The sequence below is a fragment of the Nicotiana tabacum genome, chromosome 10, assembly GCF_000715075.1.
Source record: "Nicotiana tabacum cultivar K326 chromosome 10, ASM71507v2, whole genome shotgun sequence".
Taxonomy (NCBI): domain Eukaryota; kingdom Viridiplantae; phylum Streptophyta; class Magnoliopsida; order Solanales; family Solanaceae; genus Nicotiana; species Nicotiana tabacum.
The window spans coordinates 20,820,807-20,847,109 of NC_134089.1; the positions used below are offsets into that span (position 1 = coordinate 20,820,807).

General features: G+C 34.7%; 1 protein-coding gene across 1 annotated transcript; it reads right to left on the minus strand.

The window, feature by feature from the left end:
• Positions 1-10,637: 10,637 nt before the first annotated feature.
• On the minus strand, positions 10,638-24,196 carry LOC107815871 (serine/threonine-protein kinase AFC1). Its single transcript, XM_016641517.2, has 12 exons — positions 23,869-24,196; positions 22,231-22,402; positions 21,244-21,270; positions 20,464-20,617; positions 20,332-20,380; positions 20,110-20,224; positions 19,805-19,896; positions 13,576-13,732; positions 13,432-13,496; positions 11,992-12,089; positions 11,800-11,905; positions 10,638-11,168 (listed from the first exon to the last, which is right to left on the minus strand). Exons 1-12 carry the CDS (start codon positions 23,989-23,991, stop codon positions 11,010-11,012), a joined length of 1,317 nt encoding a protein of 438 aa, XP_016497003.1. The 5' UTR covers positions 23,992-24,196; the 3' UTR covers positions 10,638-11,009.
• Between the last annotated feature and the right edge of the window lie 2,107 nt (positions 24,197-26,303).

Below are 26,303 nucleotides of genomic sequence, written 5' to 3' on the forward strand. Positions count from 1 at the left end.
TTTTTCTAATAAAATAATATTGTTTGCTACATGTGGGGGTGATATATATGCGAGGTGACGAGCGTATATGCATGTGCCAGGGTTATCCATGATCGGGGGTAGATTTTAAGATTCTTTGTGCCTTGTTGGACTATGTGATTTTCTTGCCTCATGTTTTACTTGATTTCTATAATAGTATGAATGCAAATTTCGATGCTAGAAACCATGATTCAACCTATTACAACTTGATTAAATATGTCAGACTCTTTGTGAAATTTTTGATGTGCTAAATTCGGTCATCACTATACATAATCATAAATACATGTGTATGACTGTTATTCAGAGGTATTTAGATTCCATACTTTTGTTGAAGAGTATGTTTGAGCTTTGTCAAAATACTTGAACAATAGGGTTCTTGAAGTTTAATTTATTGAATTATTTATTGGTATAAGAGTTGTGATTGACATTCACATGGTATATTTTCTTAACCACTATTCTTGATGTTATCCATACTTACCTTTCTTGTTCTTGATATACATGTGCTTGGTGAGGAAGAGTATAAATCACGAAGGATGATGCCGTGACATTTTATATACATTAGTATGCACAAAGGATAATTTCGTGCCATTATTTTACATTATCATAGGAAGAGAGTAAAAGCACGAATGGTGATATCGTGCAATTAATTTTATATTATAATGTGAGGATGAGAGTTCATTGCACGAATGGTGTTTTCGTGCAGGCGAAGACGAGGGACTTGTATTGTATTGTATTGTGTTACCTTTCCCTTGCGTATACATTTATGCCTTTATCTTGAGTAGTCATTGCTGCATCTATGCTTCTATGTTGTTTGTTTTTGCCACGTCTTTACCTTCTATCTTATTTATTATTATTCTATCCCCGCCTTCTATCTGTTTATCTTGTCAAAATCATATTTTTTTTCTTGTTTGTTATATTTACATCTATGTCTTCGCTCATTTGTTGTTGTTTTATCTAAACCTTCTACCTTTTGTTAATGAAATTTATGCTCTCCTACCTTATTTGCCATCGTTACTCCTATGCCTCCAACCTTGTTTGTTACAATTATCTATAGGCTTCTGCCTTATGTGTTACTATTATTTGTGTACCTGCCACTTCGTTGTTACTGTTATTTGTATTCCTTATACCTAGTTGGTATTGTTATACATATGCTTGGTGAGGATGAGATAAATGCACGAAGGGTGTTGTCATGCCATTTGATTTGACATACATGTACACTTTTGGTGAGGATGAGGTAAATGCATGAAGGGTGTTATCGTACCATTTGATTTGATATTTTAAACACTTTTTTCATCTTATGAGTATTCGTGGGTTTACTAAGTTGTTTTGGTAGTTATCATTTTAACCTCTTGACTTGGGCTATTAGAAAAGGATTGGTTGTGATATTGAGGAAACTAACTATGATTTCAATCAGTTATTCATTTACTACTTCTCAAATTTGTTCTCATAATTTACTTGTTATTTCTAGTATTGTTTCTATTGCCTACTTAACTGAACATGTTTTATTAGTGCGTATCTTTGGACTTAAAACCTCATCACTACTTCACCGTGGTTAGTCAGATATTTACTGAGTACATGGGGTCGGTTGTACTCATACTATACTTCTGCACTTCTCATGCAGATCTTTACATTGGTACCAGCGGAGTCCCGAGAGTTACTTAGCGGATACCAGACGGTGATTCAAGGTAGATCTACATCACGTTCGCATGCCTTAGAATCACTTTTTTGTTTCTGTCGTACTGTTTTCATTTTTCGAACAGTATTTTATATTCTTTCAGAACAGTGTGTAAAAAATTCTAGAAGCTCATATACTTGTGATACCACATTTTGCGATGGATTGCATAGTTGTTGGTTTTAGACCTATCTTGTTTACTTTTGAAATGCTTTTATTTTCATATTATCATGTTGTTAGTCGTAAATTATCGTTTCTTCTATATTTTTATCAGTTGTGTGTTGGCTTGCCTAGCAAACGGTGTTGGACGACATCATGGCCCGTGGTTGGAATTTTGGGCCGCGACATTATTTTTTGTGGTAGATCCCTATATTTTTTAATTTTTTTTTGTTCGAATACAACCAAATTAAATACAGTAAGTTGAATACAGTGTAAAAGCAGCTACAAATAAATACAATGAATTGAATACAATCGAATATCACTATATTTGTGATTTCTTTTTATTTGAATACAGTCGAATTGAATACAGTGACATTGAATATAATATAAAATAGTTAAAATGAATATAGTCTAATTGAATACAGTCGAATTTAATATAGCGATATACACCGTATTTCTTGATTTTTTGTTGTATGAATGCAATTGAATCCAATACAGTAAAATTGAATACAATGTAAAATATATGAGAACGAATACATCTGAATTGAATACAGTGTATACAATCGAATTGAATACAGTGATATACATCTCATGACAAGCAATTAGTAGCTATGAAATATAATTAGCTAAATTACAGTTAAGCATGGCAATAAACCTCCAAACAATAATCATTTCTGAAAGTTCCTTTAATCGCTTTGCCAATTACTCTTCCTAACCAGTTTTTACAGTACCATTTAACACGTATTTGTAGCTTGTTTGGTCAAGAGTTTTTTTAGCTTAAAGTGTATATTTTTGTCAAAAGTACTATTTTTTTAAAGTCAAGGAATTTTGGTCAAATTTTTAGAAGGAAAAAAATATTTTTGAGTAATGTATAAGATCTTTTTAAGTAGCAGAAAAAGTAGCTTCTTCATAAATGTATTTTTTTTAAAAGTACTTTCCACAAAAATACAGTTATAGCCTATTTGGTCAAGCTTCTTTTCTGCCAAAAGTATTTTTTTTTTGGCCAAACGTATTATTTTTAGTATTATAATGTTTGACCAAAGTTTTAGAATGGAAAAAGTGTTTTCTAGTAGAAGCAAAAGCATCTTTTGAGAAATTAAAAAAAGTATAGTTTTTTTCCATAATACTTTTTTGAAAAGCAGTTTTGAGAAAAATACACTTATAAAAATATTTTAAAAAATTTGACCAAATACGAATTGTTGCTCAAAAGTGCTTTTCAAATTAATTAGTCAAACACAAACTACATTTCACCAAAAGTATTTTTTTAGAAAACACTTTTTAAAATAAAACTGATTTAGAAGTTTGGTCAATAGGCTATTATAAATATTTTTGGAAAACTTGGCCAAATACTAATTGCGGGTCGAAAGTGTTTTTCAAATTAATTAACTACACATAAACTGTTTCTTACCAAAAGTACTTTTTAAAAAAGTATTTTTGAGAAAAACACTCTCAAAATAAGGTGATTTTAGAAGCTTGACTAAACATGCTATTACTTTCCTGAAAAAATTGTACTAGAATTTGAAATATACAACAACAACAACAACAACAACATACCCAGTAAAATCCCACTACTGGGGTTTGGGAAGAGTAGATTGTATGCAGACCTTATCCCTACCCCGAAAAGGGTAGAGAGGCTGTTTCCAGGAGACTCTCGGCTCAATCAAGAGAGAAAATAATATCAGAAAAGAAATAAAAGAAAAGGCATGTAACAACAAAAGATGCCAGAAAGCAAAAAATACAACGAATAAGTGAAAGGACAATAACACCAAACTATACAAAACAACAATGTGAACACAACATAGACTGCTAACAAACCTAAACAAAACTCTATCAGACTATCCGGTACAAAGAGGGAAGAACTCTCGACTGCCCCCTAGCCTACCACTCTAATGTTCGACCTCTACATGTTACTATCAAGAGTCATGTCCTCAGAATTTGAAACATACATATTTGATATTTGGAGGTTCTGTGGAGGTGTTTGGATGTCAGGGGGTACCTGTGGCATTCATTAGGGCGATTAACGATATGTATGAAGGATCTAAGACCCGGGTGAGGACAGTGGGAGGGTACTTAGATCACTTTCCAGTTGTGATGGGGTTGCACTAGGGGTCAACCCTCACCTCTTTTTTATTTGCCTTGAGAATTGATGCATTGACGCGCCACATTCGAGGGGAGGTGTCGTGGTGCATGTTATTTGCAGATGACATTATACTAATTGACGAGACGAGAGGCGGTGTTAACGAGAGGTTAGATGTTTGGAGACAGACGTTAGAATCTAAAGATTTCAAGTTGAGCATGACCAAGACATAATACTTGGAGTGCAAGTTCAGTAGTGCGACTCATGAAGCGAACTTGGGAGGGGAAGTTTCAAGTATCTTGGGTTAGTTATACATGAGGATGGAGAGATTGATAAGGATATCACACATCGTATTGGGGAGGGGTGTTTGAAATGGAGGCTTGATTCTGGTGTTTTATGTGACAAGAAGGTGCTATCAAAACTTAAAGATAAGTTCTACAGGACAGTGGTTTATGTTGTATGGGGCTGGGTGTTGGCTAGTTAAGAAATCAAATGTCCAGAAGATGAAGGTAGTTGAAATGAGGATGTTGAGATGTATGTACGGGCATACCAGGATGATTTATTCGGGACAAAATTGGCATAAGCCTTATGGAGGACAAGATGCGGGAAGCTAGAATTAGATGGTTCGGATATAGGAAGAGAAGAGACATAGAGTCACCCGTGAGGAGGTGTGAGAAGTAGACCTTGGAGGGCATAAAGAGAGGTAGGGTAGGCCGAAGAAGTACTGGGGTTAGGTGATTAAACAATACATGGTGATGCTTCAGATTATCGAGATATGACCCTTGATAGAATGATGTGGAGGTCAAGGATTTGGGCAGAAGGTTAGTGACCGAGTTGTTTTTCTTGGTCTTACTAGTAGATTAGTACATACTCTCGTCTTGTTTTTAGTCTTATTATTACTTGTTGTTGCTTTCGTTTTGGTTATTTTACTATCTTATTGTTTTCGATGCTTCTTTTCCATGGCTCCTCATTATTGTTTCTGGCTGTTTATTTTTCACTATTGTTGTGCTATGGTTGCACTGAGCCAGAGGTCTATTGGAAACAGTCTCTCTATCTTCACAAGATGGGGGTAAAGTCTGCATACACACTACCCTCCTCAGACCCCACTGTGTAGGATTACACTGAGTGTTATTGTTGTCGTTGTTATATTTGATATTTGGCCTTGGCAAGCCAAACTTCAGGCATAGCCAAACTTCAAATGCGAATTTTAATAAAGTTAGTTGTGAAGTGATTAAACTTTAAAAAAAATTATACATTGTGACTATAATTTAAATAATGGTCCCAAATCAATTATATGTGCACTTGCCCAAAGACGAATCCAGGATTTAAAATGTGTTCAACTTTTAAGATTTTTACTACAAAACTCATTATTTAAAATTATGGGTTCATATCTATAATTTATTACGATTTTAGTAATTTTTGACATATAAATTTATACCCCACATCGAAAATTATGGTTCAATTGAACCGATATTATAAGGCGACATACGCCCCTGCACTTGCCCCTCCTATTTAAGTCCACAACAACTCAACATAAAGTACTAGCAGGATATATCTAGAATTGAAAAATGAAAGAAAAGGTAACCTCCAATTTGGTTAATATCACTAAACCTCCTTTTTTTTTGTTTTTATCATTCGGTAGTGATGAGAAGACCCACCTTTCTAGATACGTCATGCTAAAAATATGTAAGCCCTTAGAGAAATGTCGTTTTTTTTTTTATCATTTTTAAATATAATTCTCATTAGAAAAAATAATTATTTAATTATTTTTCTCATTTCTAAGAATTTAAAATTAACTAAAAAAAATTCTTATTAAGATTTTCCTTAGTTGAACTATATAGAAAGTCCTAATAGAACTTTTAAATATAAAGTTTACTTTATATAAATTCTATACTTAAATTATGTAAAAATTATAAGCAAAATAAGTAAAGGAAAGAGTTAAAAAAATCAAATAAAGAGGAAGTACGAGGCTCTCGATAATAACGAACGTGGTTCACTTTTTAATAATTTTTTAAATTTCAATTTATTATATTAAGATATTTCTAAATGTACAAGACTATTTCACTAATAATATTATTATGTATTATATCTTTGCTTTCAAAGGTTTTTAATTAATTATTACACTTATTCAGAATATTGAAAAAACAGTTACATACTCAAAATTATCAATTATTTCAATATGATAATTTATGATTTTTTTTAAACTTTTTCAAATAAGACATATTTGAGCTAAATATAAATACTTTTTTTTTTACTAAAAAAAATATATATGGTTCTAGGAGGGTTTTCGAATTATATATAGTGATTATAACTCTGTGAGATTCACAAAAATTTCCTTTGGTTTTTTTTTTTTTTTGGGAAACTTGTTTGCATGAATGTTTTCCACCTTCGATTTTTTAACTATTTGAAAAAGAAAAATAATTTACCCAAAAGATTAAACTATTCGAAAAGGAGAATTGTTATTGGAAAGAAATCTACTTACAATTGATTATTCGATATGAGCAAACACTAAGAATCTGAATATAAAACAATTATTTCTTTTTCAAATTTGTGACATAAGTAAAATTATTTTCAGTTTACAAAAAAGCTTAGGGTATATAAATTTAATTTATTTTCAGAAAAAGACCAGCGGCGATGAAAGAAATAAAAAAAATAGAATAAAACCACTTGCAGTAAAGTATTAAGAGTTAAATTAATTAAATTTGAAACTTGAAGAGATGGGGACGAAATAATAAAAGACAAAATGCATTCAAAATGAGTTGACATTAATTTTATCAATTCCAACAATTGGCTCTCAGTAATTTTTATATCAAATTATTTGTTGGAAAATATTCCCGCAATATTAGCCATTTTTAAATTTTACATTGTCACTTAATTATTATTTTTTTCTTCTAGGAACTATAAGACCAACCTCTTCATTCGACATCTCTAAAAGAAAGATTCATTTTTTTAATAAATTTGTGCTAACTAGACGGCTCCTCGAAGAATCGTGATAAAAACATATAATAAATATCTTTTCATTTTAAATTTCGTATTACTATTATGTCACAAATGACTATATTTTTCGTAAAAACTAGAGGATGTGCCCTTCAATTTTAGACGGAATACATGTGTTGCAACACTTTAAAATAGATTTTACATTGCCCAGAGATAATTAATGTTTCATATATTTAAAGTTAGCCAATAATAGAATCATTCAAATATTAATTCCACTTGAATAGTATCACTTCAAAACCAAATATACACTTTCAGTTCTAATTCTAATTATTAGGTCTCTTGAATAAATATGTCATACATGAGCCATCCATCAGTTTTAAATTCTATCGCTAGCTTGCTTTAGTACTCTTTTTTATGTATTTTTTGGACTTTCATTGCACTTTGGTTTATGTGATCATTTGAAATTCAAAGATTATTACTTGTACTTATATGAGTTCTTCCTCAAATTAAAAAGAAGCATAATAACTTGTGGAATTAAGTTATGAAATTATAAAGTTGAAACGAATTTTAGGTTGGACTATTAATTGATATTTAAGAATTTTGAGACAATTTCTTTCATTATTTAATTAGTTATACACGATCAACATTCATAATCATTTTGAGGAACTTGCACTTTTATTTTGTAATTCAAACACAAATTTTAAATAAATTCATAGTCAATAAGACAAAGTACACGTGCATCGAGCGTAGCTTAAGGCTAGTTACTAAAAGATATTTAAATGCTCAAGCAAATCTGGTGAATAGAAAATTTGAACTGGTAAACTTTAATTCCAGCTATTGCAGGCCACCAGATTGTACCATTTCTTTTTCTTTTTTATTTGTTGATCTCTTAAGTTGTCATTTATTTAAGACAAAAGATCAAGTATTAATTGGAAGAAGGCCCCTCCTGGTAATGCTTTCATGAAGTAATTGGAATTCCAATGCATCTTCACATTAGAAAGAGATCAGTAAAAAGAAAAAGAAAATGACTCCATCTCTGTTGATTCCACAAAACAAATCAGGTCAACACTTTTTAAGATTTGGAAGGCTAAAAATATGGCAGAAATTAGTAGTGAAAAACTATAAATTTAGTATAATGGTGAGAGAGAAAGATTAATAAATTAAGGCAAGTCATTAAATAAGTGATCTACAATGTAATTCTCTCTATAAAGGGAGGGGAAAATTAGGCATAGAAGGCGTATACCTAACCTTTACGTATTAGAAAGTAGATTAGTATTCAAAAATAGTAAGATAAGTTGTCAAGAGACCTTCATATCTTGACGTTAACATGTGCACTTTAAATAGATAAATGGGCCATTGTTATTTCCCAATGGAGTCATCATATCATATCCCAATCAATATTCATCTAACATAATGTTCGTTCAAAAACGTGAAGAAGCCAAATTGAAGAACATGTCAACATCTTCCTCCAAACCTTCTAACCAATATAAACCACAAAGTCCATAGCAATCTATTCAAAAGATTATTTGGACCAAACAATTTTATTTGCAGTTCATGGAACGTGTCATTGTATCGTTGTCTCGTGGCAGGGTCTAATTATGAGCTTTAACTTCAATCTACTGATAGCATAAAAACTTTTACACGATCAAAATCACCTCAAACCCACTTGTAGGTACTTATCGAAGCTTTGATAGGTCACATAAAACAAGTAATAACATGTGGACCCAAATCAAAGTATACGCATACCTTACACCAAACAGTTAAAAAAAGAAACTAACTCTATAATCCGTTGGGTAATGCTTGTGTAAGACCTATTGTCTCCACCCCAGCTAGTGTAAAATCACATGCAATTAAGTATCACTAGTTTCAAATCAGTACAAATGAATTTAAAGTGAGCAAAAATGGCTCCCATAGCTTTTGCCTATTGACTTCGAGACAGCAGTAGAAATGAGACATGATTTCGGGAAGTAGATCCCAGCCTCGCAAAATTAGTAGGAAATCAAAGGTTGGGGTTTTGAATCACAGATTGAGAAAGCTAACATAACACGAAGTAGAGATACAAACCTTTTTCTCTTCATGCATGAGCGAGTGCCCACACGTAGGACAGACTTCTCTTCCTTTTTTTGCAAAATGGAGGCGTTCAAACCAGCTTATGCGCATCTCTGCATATTCACTGGTTATTTGCTGCCTCTCACTACCGCAAATGAGGTAATCAGCCCACCAAAACTTAAGCAAATGGAAATAACACCGGTAGGATTTGAGCCTTGGTAAGTAAGGATCGTCACTCTAACTCATTAGCGGCTATATGAAAATACAGCAGACTATAGAAATGCACCAGAAAAATCACCAAATGGTGCTTGCTGTCAAGACAAGCCACTTATTACGCTCTAAAAGAGAACATTATCTTCAAGTTTTATCTAAACATTGCACTTATAAATGATTTGCTCAATTGCTAAAATGAAAGACAACTAAAGAACCAACCATTCAGAAACTTGCCTCTATATGCATTGCATAGGGATAACATTTCTTCCCAGGAAAATTAGTTTCAAGCCAGTGGGTTTAGGCGAAAATGTGAAATGCTAACTAAAAGTGAGAGAAACAGAATATGAACCCATAACATTAGATAAGTATTTAGCTCAGTGGTGAAAACCTTGAGAGTGGAGGCTAACCACATGGTAGCTCTGGGTTCGAGTCACACAAGCTACATCCCTTTATATAGTTTTTCGTAGCTCCAACTTTTAGTAGAATCCACGGTGTTCAAATCCAGGAATCCGCCACCATTTGAAAGGCTCGACCAACCCCTATCAGTTAACAAACACGGTACTGACTTCAGTTGAACCCGTGGTGTTCAGATCCTGGATCCATTAGCGTCAATAAGGCTGACCACATTTTAACAGAACCCACGGTCTTCAAATCCTGGATCCACCACCGTCGATAAGGCTTGACCAACCCCTATCAGTCAACAATACGTAGAGGCCACCCACTCTCGCCCACACCATCTCCAGAAACAGGATTCCCAGGCCATTTTGTTCCAAAAGAAAAAAGCAAAAAAGAGTATTCCCAGACAGTAAAAGAGTATTAACCGTACTGTGGTAAGGGACAAGTGTTTTTTTTAAAAGAATAATAATTACAGTCAAACTTCTCTATAACAGCCTCGTTTCGAATATTTTTGAATGTTATAGCGAAGTGTTGTTATAGAGAACATATAATATAACATAACATGAAATTTGATTCCGGAAAAAGCTCGGCTTTTATAGTGAAGTGTTGTTATATAGGGATGTTGTTATAGAGAGGTTTAACTGTATAAGGAATAGGTGATTTACTCTTCTCAGTAGGGCGCACAGCCGTAGACACTGTTCATTTTAAAAGTTCAAGGAAGGAATAACAGAATAAGAGATTAACACAATTAGAGGAAGAAAGCAACGGAACAAGCTGACAGATCAGCACATGAAACACTCCAAGGGTATTAATTTCGTTAAAGTGAGCCTGTTTAAGGCTGTCAAAAGAAATGCAAATTTTAACCTTCCTAATGGGGTACATATAATCCAGGAAAATCTCCACCTTTTGCACTTAAAATCACTTTAGGATCCAACATCTACAGAATTTATACTGCGTTGTTGGTCCAAATTCTCACAAGTATTTAATAATAAAGAGTACTACATATATCTGGAAATGAAATTCTCGTCCACTTTAAATTACTCACTTTTGCAAATCCAACATCTACTAAATTCATAACAGCACTCTCGTCCCCCTACTCCCGACTCACGAGTATTGAGCAATACTTTACCACTTATTTAAATAATCCACCAACATTAGTTTCATATTATCACACCATGAAAGAACCAAAAAGAAGTGCCAAAGAACATAGCAACAGATGAGAGATCAGGATGATTAGTGCAACAAGTGCCCAAAAAAAAAAAAAAAAGAGCTGACAAGAGAAGCAACACTATACAAGGACAGGCATACTGGAAATATTACGCGTGCATCCCTACCTTGATCTTCTATCTTCTTCCTTGGGATTTGCTTTTTATTTCATTTTCTTCTTTTTATTCTTTTTTTCCCGTGCAGGAGGGGGGAAATTTCATAATAAGGACTCATTCACACATCTTTTCAACTGAAACACAGATTAAAATAAGAGGTTGTCAATTACATTGGATAACCACACCTTCTCAGGTCTCTAGTGAAGAAGGGGTGCCGTAATGCTTCTCTAGCTTTCAGCCGTTCTGTTGGGTCATAACAAAGCAGCCCTTGCAGAAGATCAATGAGATCTCCAGCAGAGTGGTCCACATGCTGCATTATTAGGTTCTGGAATATGAAAGAAAGAAAAAACAACTCAATAAATGGAAAGTAATTTAAAGAAAAAGTAGAATATTAAAGCTTCAAATCACTCATAGATCCATTATCAATGAAGCAACTCTCAACGATATAAACCAATGGATCAGTACAGCAAACAAACTACATTATCCAATCATGCGGTTTCATTTAGTCAAACCACTCAACAATGTACAGGCAGTAGGGAAACTTCTCGTTATCAAGATATATTAATGCTGCCCCAAAATCCATCATTTTCCTCGGAGAAAAGGAGAAACCTAATTAAACAATTATACAAGCGGCTGAGGGTGAAAAAGAGAACACCAGAAAACATGAAAGATGTATTCTTCACAGTGCTTACTATAGCTTTTCAAACTTCCAACTCAAACTATAGGCAATTACATTTGTGAAAGCAGTTGCTAGAAGCTAGGGAAGACCAAAACCGAAAGAAGAACAGATAAAGTATTAAGATAAATCCTACACACTAAAAGCAAAATTCACAAATCTGCACTTGTGCTCCTTGAGAAGCTTAACACTCGCAACAAGGCCTCGTGAAATTCTATCTCACCAGATTAAGAACAAAACGATTTTGCACCTCCAGATAGAGCTTAGATTCAGGAATTACCTGGAGACGAGGCAATTTCCAGACAGCCCTCATACTTTCACTTGAAGTTGCACGCTCTGGCCAATCCAACCTTGCACCCCTTCTAAAATATTTCTCAGCACGGCGGCTACAAAAAGTGAGGCAAATAAAACTTGTGCTATTTGATGAAATAACATAAACTATCAATAAAATCAAAAGAAAGCAAAATCTTACTCAGCTCTCACAGACATGTGCTGAGGAAGAGGCCCTAGCACCTTTTCCATCATTGCGAGATGTTCTAAGTTCTCATGTGTTTGAAAAAGAGCCTCACCCTATATGTCCATCGGGGTATTTTTTTTAAACGAAATTTTATAAAATCAAAAGTTAGAAAATGAAATTTTATAAAATAATCATATCAGATGTGCAAACTTTTGACAGCAAAATCAGAAAGAAATATAAGTAGCTTATAGAGCAACAAACATAAGAATGTTTGGCAAAGAAAAAGATATCTAAACCTAGATTAAACCTGAGATCACAGGAATAAAGCAATCCCGAGGAGAAAATTTAACTAGACAGCACACAAGGGATGCTGGCATGACAAACAAGAATCCTTTTTTTCGATAATGAGAAACAAGAATCCATTTCAAGCATTATGTAGTCACCCCTAATTTTTGCAATAACTTACCCACATTTTCAAATAAGGGTTGCTTATTATATTCATGGAGTTGCCCCGAGATCTTGTCAGACATTAATAGGAAAAGGAAGATAACTAATCCATTTAAATGAAAGAACCATGTGACAGATAAAAAACATTTCTTTCATTTCTAACCGAAAGGTTAGAATCATTTTCAGAAAGCACCCGTGCATCACTGAATTATGACCGCCTTATCAAGGGAAACAAGCTGAGCCTATTGACTACAGGTAAAAGGATGATTTGTCCATGGATTTTTGTTGACTATAGCCACTGTATTCAATAGGTCAAGGGTGATTCACAGGAATCATCGTGAAACTGTGGTATAACAGTTTTCTCCAGTCTCACCTCATTGGGTACTCACTAATGGTAAATAATCACTTCAAAGCCCTCAGTCTGGGGGTTTTATGGTTAAATAGCATCAGGAGCTACTGTTGCATATTATGTTGCCATTTAGACGATTAGTAGTCCTCTAGCCTCTTCCCTTCACGTTACAAAGTTTGATGGTGGTGCGGAATTGTAGCATAACAATTTTTCTCCAGTATCACCTCATTGGGTACTCGTTAATGGCACTTTAAAGCCCTCGTCTGGGGGTATTATGTGTATTATGGACAAAATAGCATCAGGAGCAAATGTTGTATATCGTGTTGCCATTTAGACAATTAGGCCAGATCTGATGGCATAATAGTCCTCTATCCTCTTACTTCACGTAACTAAGTTTGATGGTAGTATATTGTATAGTAACTGACGAAGATAATCATAAAGAACCTAGCAGCCCTACCAATCATTATCTCATGACAATACAAGCAAAGAAAAAAAAAAAAAAATACGCCTCAATCCCAAGCTAGTTTGGATCAGCTATAAGAATCCTCAATATCTTAAATGCTCTGTTTGGGAGAAAAAAACAAATAAAACGTAACAAACAAACAAGATAAATAACAAACACGAATGTAAAACCATACACATAATTAACTCTCACTTACAGAGCAAAGCTCAACAAGTATGCAACCTATACTCCACATATCACAAGGATAGTTCCATCCAAGACCTATAAAAACAGCATAAAACAAACTAAAAGACTGGCAAGCAACTAAAAAAATGCAAATCTGAAATGAGATAGTGGCTACCTAAAATAACCTCTGGAGCACGGTAATGACGTGTAGACACCACATAAGTATGATCCTGATGTTCAAACGTAGTACTGCCGAAGTCAATGAGCTTAATAGCACTTGACGTTGGTACATTCTTGAAGTAGGAACCATCTTTTGCAGGTCGCAGCAGGAACTTCATAGCAACAGCGGGAAAGTGACATCAGTAGTAAAGACTTTTCACGTTGCAGAAAGGGGAGAAATAAGAAAACAATCACCATCTAGATGATATGCCATTTCAAAAACAAAGAACATGCTATGTTATAAAACATGCTATGTTATACGTTCTCTGTGCTAAATTCTTGTTTCTACTTCCTAACCAACCAACTAGATGGAACCATTGGTAAGTTTTACAAAACATACAAATGCAGCTCATATGAAAATATTGAGAAGAAGAAAGAAGAACAAAAATGAACTTGCTTGATCTCCTGTTTCAGAGTTAAAAACAAGAAAAACAGACAAAGCAGAGAATATGTTACTTCAAAGTACATAAAAATAAAGTTCCACAAACATTAGTTTAGTTTCACAAACATTTTTTATACTAGGGAAATTCCTTCCCCATAGGGCTGTATTGTGGGCCAGGCCGGGCCCGGGACCGCCCTGGGCCCGTGAGACCACGGGCCTAATGGGCCAAACATTCCGGTTCAAACGGGCCGGTCTCAAACCATCTTTGAGGCCCACTGTGGGACGGTCCTACACAAATAGACCGCGAGCCCGGGACCGGCAGGAGGGCCTGGGCCGGTTCAACCGGGCCTAACGGGCCCTTAATTTCAGCCGTTGGGAAGTTTAAAAAATAGCCATTTAGCCCCCAAACTTTGTTTTAACCCCAAACTTTTTATAATACACTTTTTCCTTATTCTCAACTATAAATACCCCCTTATTCTTTCATTTTTACTCACAAATTCATCAATCTCTCTAATTTTCTTCTATAATTGCTTACTTTATTATTGCAATTTCGTAAAAAATTGTGAAGTTGGTGAATTGAAGTATTCAAGTCTTCAACGATATTCAATTTTCAAGAAGTTGTTCGTCAATTCGGTAAACTCGTTCCAACTCTTAAGTTTTAATATTATAGTTTTGTGTGTTTTATTTAGTATAATTATAATTAATATGGACTTTTCTTTGAAAAAAATATTTGGGGGTAAGGGTAAGGGTAAGGGAAAATCTAAAATTGGTGAATCTAGTCGCCAAGCTACTACTCTTCCCCCGGCTCCCCGACCCAGACCTGTTACCCGTCCTCCACCTGTTATTCTTGATAGTGATAACCCTTGTTTTCAATTTTTCCATAGTCAATTTTGCCATGATGTTGCATCAGGTCAACAATTAAATGAAGAAGTTATAAATGCTCTTTATCTTAATCAAACTATCTTTGAAAATGTAGAGGAAAATGATGATTCAGATGAAACGCAATCGGATTTAGATGATACACCTACTAGTCCTGTTAATAACCCCAACTGATGCCCAGCCTGACCCTCCTGTAGTCATCCCTACTTTTAATAGACAACCTTCTAAACGGCCCGAAACATCTCTTGTTTGGCAGCTTTTTACTTAACTAAGAGAACAAAATAAGGCTAAGTGTAAAACTTGTGGGTCTTTGATGGCTCATAAATTTACTGGAGACCGTAGCGGTACGGGTAGTTTGACTAGACACATAAAGACACACCCTAGAGATAAAGCTAGATATTTACAAATGAAAGCTGCGCAAGAGGGGACAAGTGTAGATAGTACGGTTAACCCTAGTACAGGGTCAAATCTAGTTCAACCGGGAATTAACACTGTTACCGGTGGCATTTTATATTATGATCCAAATAAAGATCGTGAAGAATTGGCAAAAATGGTTACTGTTATGTGCTTACCCTATAGTTTTCCTTCTAACCCTCATTTTGTGCATTATATTAGAAGAGTTTTTAATCCTACTTATAAAGGATGGCCTCGCGCAACCGTAAAGAGCGATATTTATAAATATAAACATGAATATGAACAATATTTGCGCTATTTATTTACTCATATAGATTGTCGCATTGCTATTACTACTGATATTGGTAGAAGTGGTAATGACTGTGATTATCTAACTGTTACAAGTCATTGGATAGATGAGGACTGGATAATGCAAAAGCGCATTATTGCTTATAGAATAATTAATTCACGCCACACAGGTAAGTTTATTACTAACACAGTTGCAGATATTTGTAGATATTTTTGCATTAGAGATAAAATTGTGTCGTTTCAATGGATAATGCTTCTAGTAACACTAACGCTATAGGCTTGCTTACAACTACACTAAATCCTGCATTTAGTAATATTTTTCATGTTAGATGTATTTGTCATATTTACCATTTAATCGTCGGTGATGGTATGAAAGTTTTAAATGTAGAAATTGAAAAGGTTAAAATGGCTCTTAATTGACTTTTTTATTCAAACCGTAGAAGTAGACTTAGAGACTATTTTAAAAAATGTGATGAATTTGGCCTTAGAGAATAAAGGTTCTTAAACCTTGTCCGACTAGATGGAATTACATGTATGAAAGTTTAGTTGTTGCATATGAATATAGGAACCCAATAAGCGCAGCGTATAATGCTCGTGTACGTGATGATGATGAGCACCTTACAAATCAAGATTGGACTAATGTTAAAATGCTTGTAGACTTTTTAGAACAATTTCATGTTGCTACAAATGAATTATCTGGGCAATATTATCCTACTATTTCTAACTGTTTAGTTTATATTGCAGCACTTGCAGATTTGTTTACTCAATTTTCAGAGGGTGGGGTAATTTATCAACTTGCTATTGATTCTATGAAAGCTAAGTTTAAAAAATATTTTTTCCCTGTCCCCCTATTTTTGGTGTTGCTGCAGTGTTAAATCGTACAATGAAATTAGGAGGTCCTCACTTTTGGTATTCAAAAATTTATAACGCTTTATCACTTTCAGCTGAGGAATTTGCTACACTTGGAGATGCAAAAGCCTCAATTAAAATAAATGCTCAAACAATTTATAATGCTTATCAACTTGCCTTAGATCATGCTAGACCAAATGTTCCAACTCCTACTTCATCTAGTTCGCAATCATCTAAAAGAACTGTGGGCCTAAAAGCCCTTAGTTCTTGGACGGAGTTCAGGGGTTCTCAAGGTGATAATATTGGTGATAGTTCACAACTAAATAAGCTTCAAGTTTATTTGTCGCATGGACTTGAATCAGAGAATCCCGACGGCTCCTTCGATGTTTTGGAATGGTGGAAGGACAAACAAAAATATTATCTGGTTCTTTCAAGGATGGCTTGAGATATTTTAAGTGTTCAAGCTTCAACAGTGGCATCGGAGAGCGCTTTCAGTCAAGCGAGACTTCAAATCGATGATCATAGAGCATCTATGAGGGAGAGCTTGGAAAGATCAGTACTCTTCAGAGATTGGATCCGTTCGGAAAGAAGAAATTTTGGACTTGCAGAATCACAACCGAAGATAGACGAAACTTATGAAGAAATGCTAGTGGAACTTGCGCAGGATGTTGCTTCGCCCGGAAGTGGTGATGAACAAGCTTCTTTTCCACCACCACCAAAGGAAATTCCTCCGGACCTTGAAGGATTTATGAGATTTGTTACAGATAATACATAGACTAATATGTAACTTGTATTTTGGCACATCTTCCTTAGTTTTTTTTCCTTTTAATGGTGGTATTAGTACCTTATTGTGCTCATTCCATTGGGGGGAGGAAGACTAAGAAAGATATTGCCATTTTTTGTTAATGTCGTAACAATAAAAATTATAAGACATTCCCTTGAATATTTCTTTGCAATTTATTTTGTGTTTAAATTTGATATAGTAAATATATTATATATCTAATACATATAAACTCTGTAGATATATATATTATAGATATAGATATAGTATATATAATATATATAAGCTATATATTATATAAGGCAATATATAATTATATATACATACTATATATATATATATATAGCTATATATAAGCAATTTATATTAGTATATACATATATAGTTTACAAGAAATTGTCTTAAATAAAAAAAAATTAAAAAAATAGCCCGGAACGAAAAGGCCCGTTTAGGCCCGTGGGCCCGGCCCATTTAGCCCGGGACCATGTGGGCTTAGGACCACAGTGGGCCGGTTCCACCCATTGGGACCGTTAGGCCTGACCCGTTTGGCCTGGGCCCGGACCACAATACAGCCTTACTTCCCCAAAAGGATTGACAACCCCCCACCCACCTCCCACCCCATCCCACCCCCGCAAAGAAAGTATTTCTACTTTCTTTTGCTGGTCATCCCAAAAGAATAACACACTCTTAAAAGATCAACATTTTCTCCATACTCTTTAATAATTTTCAATGTCTCAAAAAAGGTTAAATGCACCCACTTCTATGGCACTCACTGATTGGAATGTAATAAACCTTAAATCTTACATTAACGAGGGTGCTCATAGTAAAAATATGAAAATTGGAACGAATACTAAGTGAATGATGTCTATTTACCTCCCCACTTCATATTTAATACTATGATTTACATTGAAAATCTGGATCGATCAAGCGGGTGCATAAAATATGTATCATTTATTCATTTCATGAAATTGGGCGACAAGGGAGAGCAATAGATTACTGTTTAATCTGTTTTAGACGGTGATGAGCACAGCAAAGTCAGAGAGGCTTGATTAATTTTTCACCCTTTGTTCTTATTCCCTCATCCTAAATGGATGACTTTTTTTAAGTCTGATATTTAAATGGATGACTTAGCTTACTTATGCCGTAGAAACTGACATCAGACGATTGGCCTTTTATCTGCATCTTCCCCCTAATGCTATGATGTTGACACAATATGGTTGGCCGCATTTTCTAATTCAAAACAACTAGGCTAAGAGTAAAAGCTTTCAGTTTAGCAGACTAGATAAGAGTCAGGACTGTAAAAAGCAAAGTGACAAAATGTAACATCAAAATCAAGACAATAGGTTGTCAAGAACTCCAAATGGGAAGGCATAGCATGCTCCAATATTCAGGATAGTGTATGCAGAGACTGTGCAGGCTATTTGGTTGGAAAGAAATCAAAGAATTTTTGAGAAGGTGAGCAGAGAGGTGGATAGCATTGCTAGAAGTGTTGCCTGTATTTGCAATGTCAGAACTACTGCTGGATTCAGGACTTTGCTACAGTCATATTCTTTCTAGTTTCTTGTTTTTGAGTTTTGAGTTTATTTGTTTTCTAGTAAGACCTATGCCTTGTTACAGAAATAGGAGAAACCCTCCTTAGGCGGTGTGCTCCATAGTATCTAGACAAGGACATAGAGATTTGGTTTGCTGTTAATTTCTTTCTTTTTTGAAAGTTGTCTGTGTTTGGCTAAGCTTTGCTTTGTAATTCTCTACTTTGGTGATTAACGAAATTGTTTAATTACCCAAAAAAAAAAATCAACACAATAGGATTCGAAATCTTTTTACAAGAGGTGGAGTTCTTTGAGAAGGAAAAATCTTGTGTTAAAGGAAATGCTCTATTCACCGAAAACAGGAGGAGTTGGAAAAGCAACATGAGATCATAAAGACGCAGTAAAATTGGTATTGCATCTTAGGAGTTTTAGCATAATTACAAAATAAAAATCATGATATCCAGTCTGAAATGGAGAAAATCCATTGCTATAATCTCTCCCTCCCTCCGTCCCTCCATTACATATGCCAATTGCATCGAGAGATTGACCAGTGTTGTCAAAGGCGCGCTTAAGCCCTGAAGCGAGGCTCAAAACATGTTGAGCGCTTCGCCTCGCTTTGTGGGCGCTTTAGTGTCGCATCAAAGCTCTAAGGCATATTTTTCCTTATCAATGAGTGTAATCCTGAAAAGGCGACATTAAACAATTGATATTTCACTTTATCGTAATTTTTTTGTAATTTCTTTGTTCATATATTTGTTATTCATACGTATAATTATTAGTCTTGGACTACATATACATATTTTTACTTTTTCTCCGGTTGCGCCTTTTCTCATTAAAGCCTACGCTTTATTTGCGCTTTGCACTTAAAGCCCCCTCGGACCTTAGAGCTTTTTTGCGCTTTTCGCCTTTGATAACACTGAGATAGACTAATAGAGCCAGAGAGATCAGAAGAAAATGTTCCAAGAAAACTTTAGTTTGCATTCTCTATACTAGTTGACTCTAATAATCACAATGCTATTGAAAAGCAATTTCAATAAGACAGACAAACTAAATGATGTGTTACCTTGTAATCTGGAACTTTAAGATACTCTGACGAAACAAGGAGAATATTTTCTGGCTTCAGATCAGTGTGAATCAGTCGCAGATCATGCATAACTGTCACAAGAAATAGGAATGAGCAAACTGCTAGAGTTAATGGACATCAATATTCCTAGAATAAATATTTGCAAGCATAAGTAGAGAAGCTCCCTTGCTCCAATAGTAATCATATGTGCAACATAAAATCCAACTTTAAATGGTAACACGATCTGAGCCTCACAAAGCTTCTGAAAATTAAAAGAGAAGTGTGGTAAAGATCAGTTCACACACATGCTACAGACTCCAAAAGTTGTCTGCCAAACTCCCGGACAAGATCAATGGGAAATGAACGATAGCTGTTTTTGCGAAGAAAATCGTATAAGCTTGGACCAAGCTTCTCAAAAACCTGTTAAGACCAATTAAATCGATCCTCAAGTTTTTACTCCCAGAATATCATATAAGGAGTTAGCTGCCCCTCCAAATCCAATCAAATCATAAGCACTAAGTACTTACAATACATATATGATTACGATAGTCAAACCAATTCCTTATTTGCACACAACTGCAAGGATAAAAGCAGTGGTACTAGAATCACTTCAATTTCGGCTGTCAGTAAAGGAACACAAAAGGAAAGATGATTCTTACTGTTTGCCACCAAGATCATGCCTGGCAAGTTTCTGAAGGACATCTATTTCAATCATTGCCGCTTCTCGGTATTTATGTATAGAACGAACAACTTTAATTGCCACAAGTTCCTTTGTTTCATTGTCTAGGCATTCAAGGACTTGTCCAAAAGTCCCTGCAATTAGGTATCAAATAGATACAGCTAAATAAATGAACTAAAATGTCTCATGGGAAGTACAAGCACAATATTAGGAAACTTCTCTAGAAGTATTTTAATATTCCTATATAATAGGGGATCCTGTCAATAGATACTACCAAAAGTACCAACCTTGATAAGCGAAGAACTATTCATTTTTCTGTCAATACTCAGTGAAACTAAATTGAAAAAATACTGAGTAACATATTTCATAGGCCATTTCTTTTTACAGCCAAAAGTTTACAACAACAACCCAGTGTAATCCTACAAATCCCACAGGTGGGGTCTGGGGAGGGTAGGATGTACGTAGCCTTACCCCTACCCTGGAAGGGCAAAGAGACAAAAGTTTACCTCAGACAAAATGGAAAATAGCAGGAATAAATCAACAAAAACATGTGAATGTTTTCAAGAAAAAAAGACTATCAAAAAAATGATTTTAAGCAGGCCTGGGGAAAAAATAGCTACATCAATAAAGATTGCTTCAATTAAAAAAAAAAGGTACGACATTATACTCATATAAAACCCAATAAACAACCCCTCTCAAAAACATAACAAGCAAAGGGGGAAAAGACTCGGGAAAAGAAAAGAGAGAGGGGGTAACTAACCTTCCCCCATTTTGCTGAGTATCCTATCTGCAAATACAGAAATGAGTGGATTACAAAAGAGAAACATATTTTACGGACATAATAATTCACATGATAATCATGTTGGTGCATGTGATCATCACGCTAACCGTAGATGTCTGTACGCCAAATTTAGGTTAAGGTGATAATTGGGAAAAGAAATTGTGCCACCCTATATTACTCTGATAGAAGAGCATTGTTGACATGACGGTAGTTGAACAGAATATCCAAAACACGGGGATTAATATTCCTCGAGCGGATAGTCAATTATTTATGGGTGTATGTAAGTTCCTGAATGCACTCAGTATCACAGATGTGGAAAAGGCGCATCATGCAACTAATGGAGAGATCGATGGCCTTAATCCTTTCGATAAAGATGACCAGGGAACAAAACTAGGTCCTACATGCATACCTAGAAAGCCAAGAATCTCCCTCTGCCAGAACAGAATGGAGATTACTTTTTTTAATCAGTAAAAAAGAGAGGCAAAAAAAAAAAGTTAACTAGTTGGTACCCTTATATCCTCGACCAAGGCTAATTCAACAATTGCCAGCTCAAATCAGAGTTTGCAGCATTGTAACTCACATATAGGTGCAAATCTCCTTTCCTAAGACACTTACAGATGCACATCTAGAATGCTTAGTACTACTTGAAATACTACTGGCTTGTGCAATTTGTCAAATACTAGAGTCAAGTTGAAGAAACCAATGTGAAAAACATTTAGATGCTAAGGTTCTAAATCATTGGATAGAAGGGACGGTAGGAATGTCGATCTTAGGTAAGAATAGTCGAAATTCAAAAGTGCAACTTTTCATATATACAAGTCAAAAAAAAAGATAATGGAAAGGCCTTTGCCGACCAGAAGAAAGACAGAATCACCTTTTCGGACTTATTGAAAATCCTGATAGACTTATAATGTGGAGTTACCTAGAAATTAATTAATTTTAAGGGAAGAAACGGCAACAACTTACAGCGAAGAGTTAAGGTTTCCCCAATCGCAAAAACATAGTGGCCATCTTTATCATCTGGTCTCCGAGGAGGAGATCCATTATGAGGGATACCCTTGTAATATATTGAAGAATAAGCATAGTTCAGCAATGCTCCGTTCCCAAACTCTTGCCCACAGTATATTGTTGGAAGAACCTAGATTGAATAGAAATATGTTAGTACATTTTGCCTCAATGCCTTTTCCCTTGAATGACATAATTCATATAGCATATCAAAGGCCATGAAATATTTATTTACTGATATGGACTACATCATGTTTTGCAATAGTACATGTAACCATATTCTGCAACAGTATGCCTATAGCATATCAACACCTTACTCCTATGTGTGATAGAGGAAATGATGTGAGTATGATACTTTGGGACAGTATGTCTAGATCAACAACAACAACAACTAACCCAGTTTGATCCCAACATGTGGGGTTTGGGGAGGGTAGTCAGTACGCAGACCTTACCCCTACCTAATGCAGGTAAAGAGGCTGTTTCCAATAGACCCTCGGCTCAGGAAGGGGCAGTATGTCTAGATCATGTTTTGCAATAGTTTCCATTAACCTATGCAGCATAGACATAGATAAAAGCAGTGCTAAAAGGACTAGGACATGGTGACATTATTTTCTCTAAACATAGGAGGTTGCGTGATAAAGATTCCAGAAGCATACATTTATTCTACTGCAACTATATCGACTTATATATCCTTTCTCACCCGTTTGTGTTGATTTTATCTTCTTTCTTTCAATCTTTCTTTTAAATGAACTGTTTGAACTAAATAAATTAAGCTTTTCTGAATTTCAACATCCTTTCACAAAATTCACCTTACATTGCTCAATTTAAAAGGTCACTAAAGACACATATGAATGTCCAGCGGTTGACAGTGAAATTATTCTCAAACACCGTTTAATGCGTGTCCTGTATCCTAACATGTACATAGTGATTGTTTTGAACACATTTTCTTCGCTCTGATATCTTAAACAAAGTCTAAGATACACATTTGGAAATGCATACTTACCTTCGGGAACTGGAGAATCCTTTCATAACAAATAAACCTTTCAAGCAACTTTGCCTCAACACTTAAACTTTATGCCTGATGCTATATTATGAAGGAAAAAGAACTTTCTTTTCCCCATACAGCTCCATATTGAGTTTTTATCCTTATTCCCATTAATATTTTGACTTCGAAAGCAATCTTAGGCTAAAATTTAAGTCACTCAAGAACTGTAAGTTTATAATCTTTTTAGGAATAAGCTACTCAAGACCCGTAATTTAGCACCCTTTAAATGGGGAGAAATGAAAGGCCTTACCGAAACCACCTACATCTTCTCACAAGCAACCAGTCACTAACCAACTTTATCCTTCTAGGCCTTACAGGCTTTTATCACCATTCTTGATGTTCGCATCTAAATCGAATTTCACAAGTACCTCTACAACTTCCCTATGACTGTCACATTACAAATTTCATATTTTGCTCAAAACAAAAGAACTCTTAATCACATATTATTAGCAATTTTTTAGTCATAAACAGACTTCAAATTCCACCAAATAAAGAAGAATAAAAACACAATAAAATATCAGTCAAAATTATTATATATATTATTGAAATCAAACCTTGGGAATTGGTGGAATTGGAGGCTGAATTGGAGGCCCTACGTCCCATGCCAAACGAGGCCGTTTTCGAGGTCGCTTATCTATATTTCTCCGAGGAAATTCCATTAATGGTTGGGTTTCCATATACCGATCTATAAAGTAATCTGCACGAAGAAATAAATTGAAAATTCAAGTGATTTGATGACAAAAATCAATAATTTCGCGGTTCGAAACCCTAGAGATTGAGCTGATCTGAGAATGAGAGCTAATTGCGAAGAGAGTAACCGTGGTTAGTTCACCCTTGGTTTGTTTGTAACCTTAGTTGGAGGTTGGGTGGGCTTAGGCATTTGCTTAGTTGCCTGGCACGAATAGGGCGATTTGCACCCATAGTCACTTCTAATGGTTTTTATTTTAGAACATAATGACAATTTTAAAATTAGTGCAATTTTAGTCTTTTTAATATACCCTTTTGAAATAATACCCTTTTTGATCGAATGATCATTGATCTTGCATATGACGATCAATTAATTTCAGAGTCAATCAAAAGATAGTTGGCCAAATTAGGCACCACATAAGATGATGAACCCAGTAAAGCTAAAAGATTGGAAAAAATTTTAGGATGAGGAGATGCAATCTAAAGAAATTCAATAAAAAAACTAAACTTAAAGTCTTCCATTCTCATCTAAAATATGTTTATCTTGAACGAGAATTATTTTCAATAATAATTTCATATTTTCTTACTCCAGAAAAAAAAATAGATTAATTGAAGTACTAAAAGCACGCGAAAGAGCCTTAGGGTGAATTGTAGCAAAGATCAAACAAATTAGTCCAGTTATTTACATGCACAAAATCCTCATTTATGATAGTTACAGGCCAATAGAAGAAGAATGAATTCATTAATGCAGAAACGTTAAATTTGAAATTATAAAAACAAGGCAAAATACATAGTTTACCCATCAACCTTGGAGCGAAATCCTTGTTACACACCTCTCCTTCACGGAAAACCTTTTATACACTCAACCTTTCAAAAATGTGTCTAAGACACACTACTTTTGACCAGATAGCGCTTGCGTGTTTACACACAAAAAAGCGTGTGAAGCCCCGAAAAATATCCTATTTTTCGTCTCCCCTCCACACAAGAACCCCTCCCCCTCCCCCTCCCTCTGGTCTTCTTCCTCAGATCACCCTCCCCCTCATCTTCTTCCCCATATAGACTTTTTAAAAGAACATAAAATTTTAGATCTAAAATTGAGCGAAATTTGTTGGTTTATTGTCCAAATATTATGAAAACTATTTATTTGTGATAGATTTAAAAGCTTTAACAATAGTATTGAAGGTTTGGTAAAAAAAATCTAGAATCCATCATTATTGGGGTATCGAAAAAAACTTGAAAATTCAATTGGATCTTGTTGATTATTGAGTTGTTGAACTCAATTTATTGGTCGATTGTTTTCGGCTAGTTGTTTAGATAGTGTAGAAAAGTTGAATTTTGGTGTTATTAGAAACTTTTCCACGAACAACCATGGTGGCAACAAAAATGGTGCTTAAGATATAAAAAGGAAAGATGAATAAGATGGGTTTTAATTGTAATTTCTAATATTTGCTTTCCCTTTTAAAGTCGATGACACGTGTCACGATCCTATTAGGGCGTGCCCTTCACGTTATCTAAAAATATTGGCCAGGCACAAAAGTGAGGTGTCTTAGACACACTTTTGAAAGGTTAAGTGTGTAAAATATTATCCATGAACGAGAGGTGTGTAACAGGAATTTTGCTGCAAGATCGATGGGTAAACTATGTATTTTGCCTAAAAACAATTGGCAACATATATCATTTACCACATTTCTCGTATCACTTAGGTAAGTTATATTGAAGTAGTACTAAAGAAAAAATATATAATAGTCATAAAAAATGAAAGCAACAAATCTATACCTTTCAGGTGATTATATAAAAGCTTTTGGTACTATCAGGTGATTATATAAAAGCTTTTGGTACTATTAAGAAAAAGTTTAAAACTTTCCCTTTAATTGTGTTTCCTGATTGGAAGTAGCCTCTCGATGTTACATATAATTCTAGAATAGATGGGGTTGTTTTAGGCTGTAGAAAATTTTTTTGGTCTTATTTACTATGCTAATGGGACACTGAACGATGCTCGACTGAATTATGCCACAACGAGAAAAAATTATTGTCAGTGGTATTTATATTTGATAATATTTGTTTTTATTTGATAAGAACTAACTCATTATATCCCTTAGCAAAAAAGATGTCTCGAGAAACAATAAGATTTCGAATGGAACATCTCCATATAAAAAAAAAAAAAAAACTTTGGCGGGGTAATCAAAAGGACCTAAAAGTTAGTGCATAAAGAGTTATGTAAAATTTGTTAACTAAAGTCTCACATGTTATAGATATGGTTAATTTTACTATGTATAAACTTGTCGCATGTTGTAACAACTTT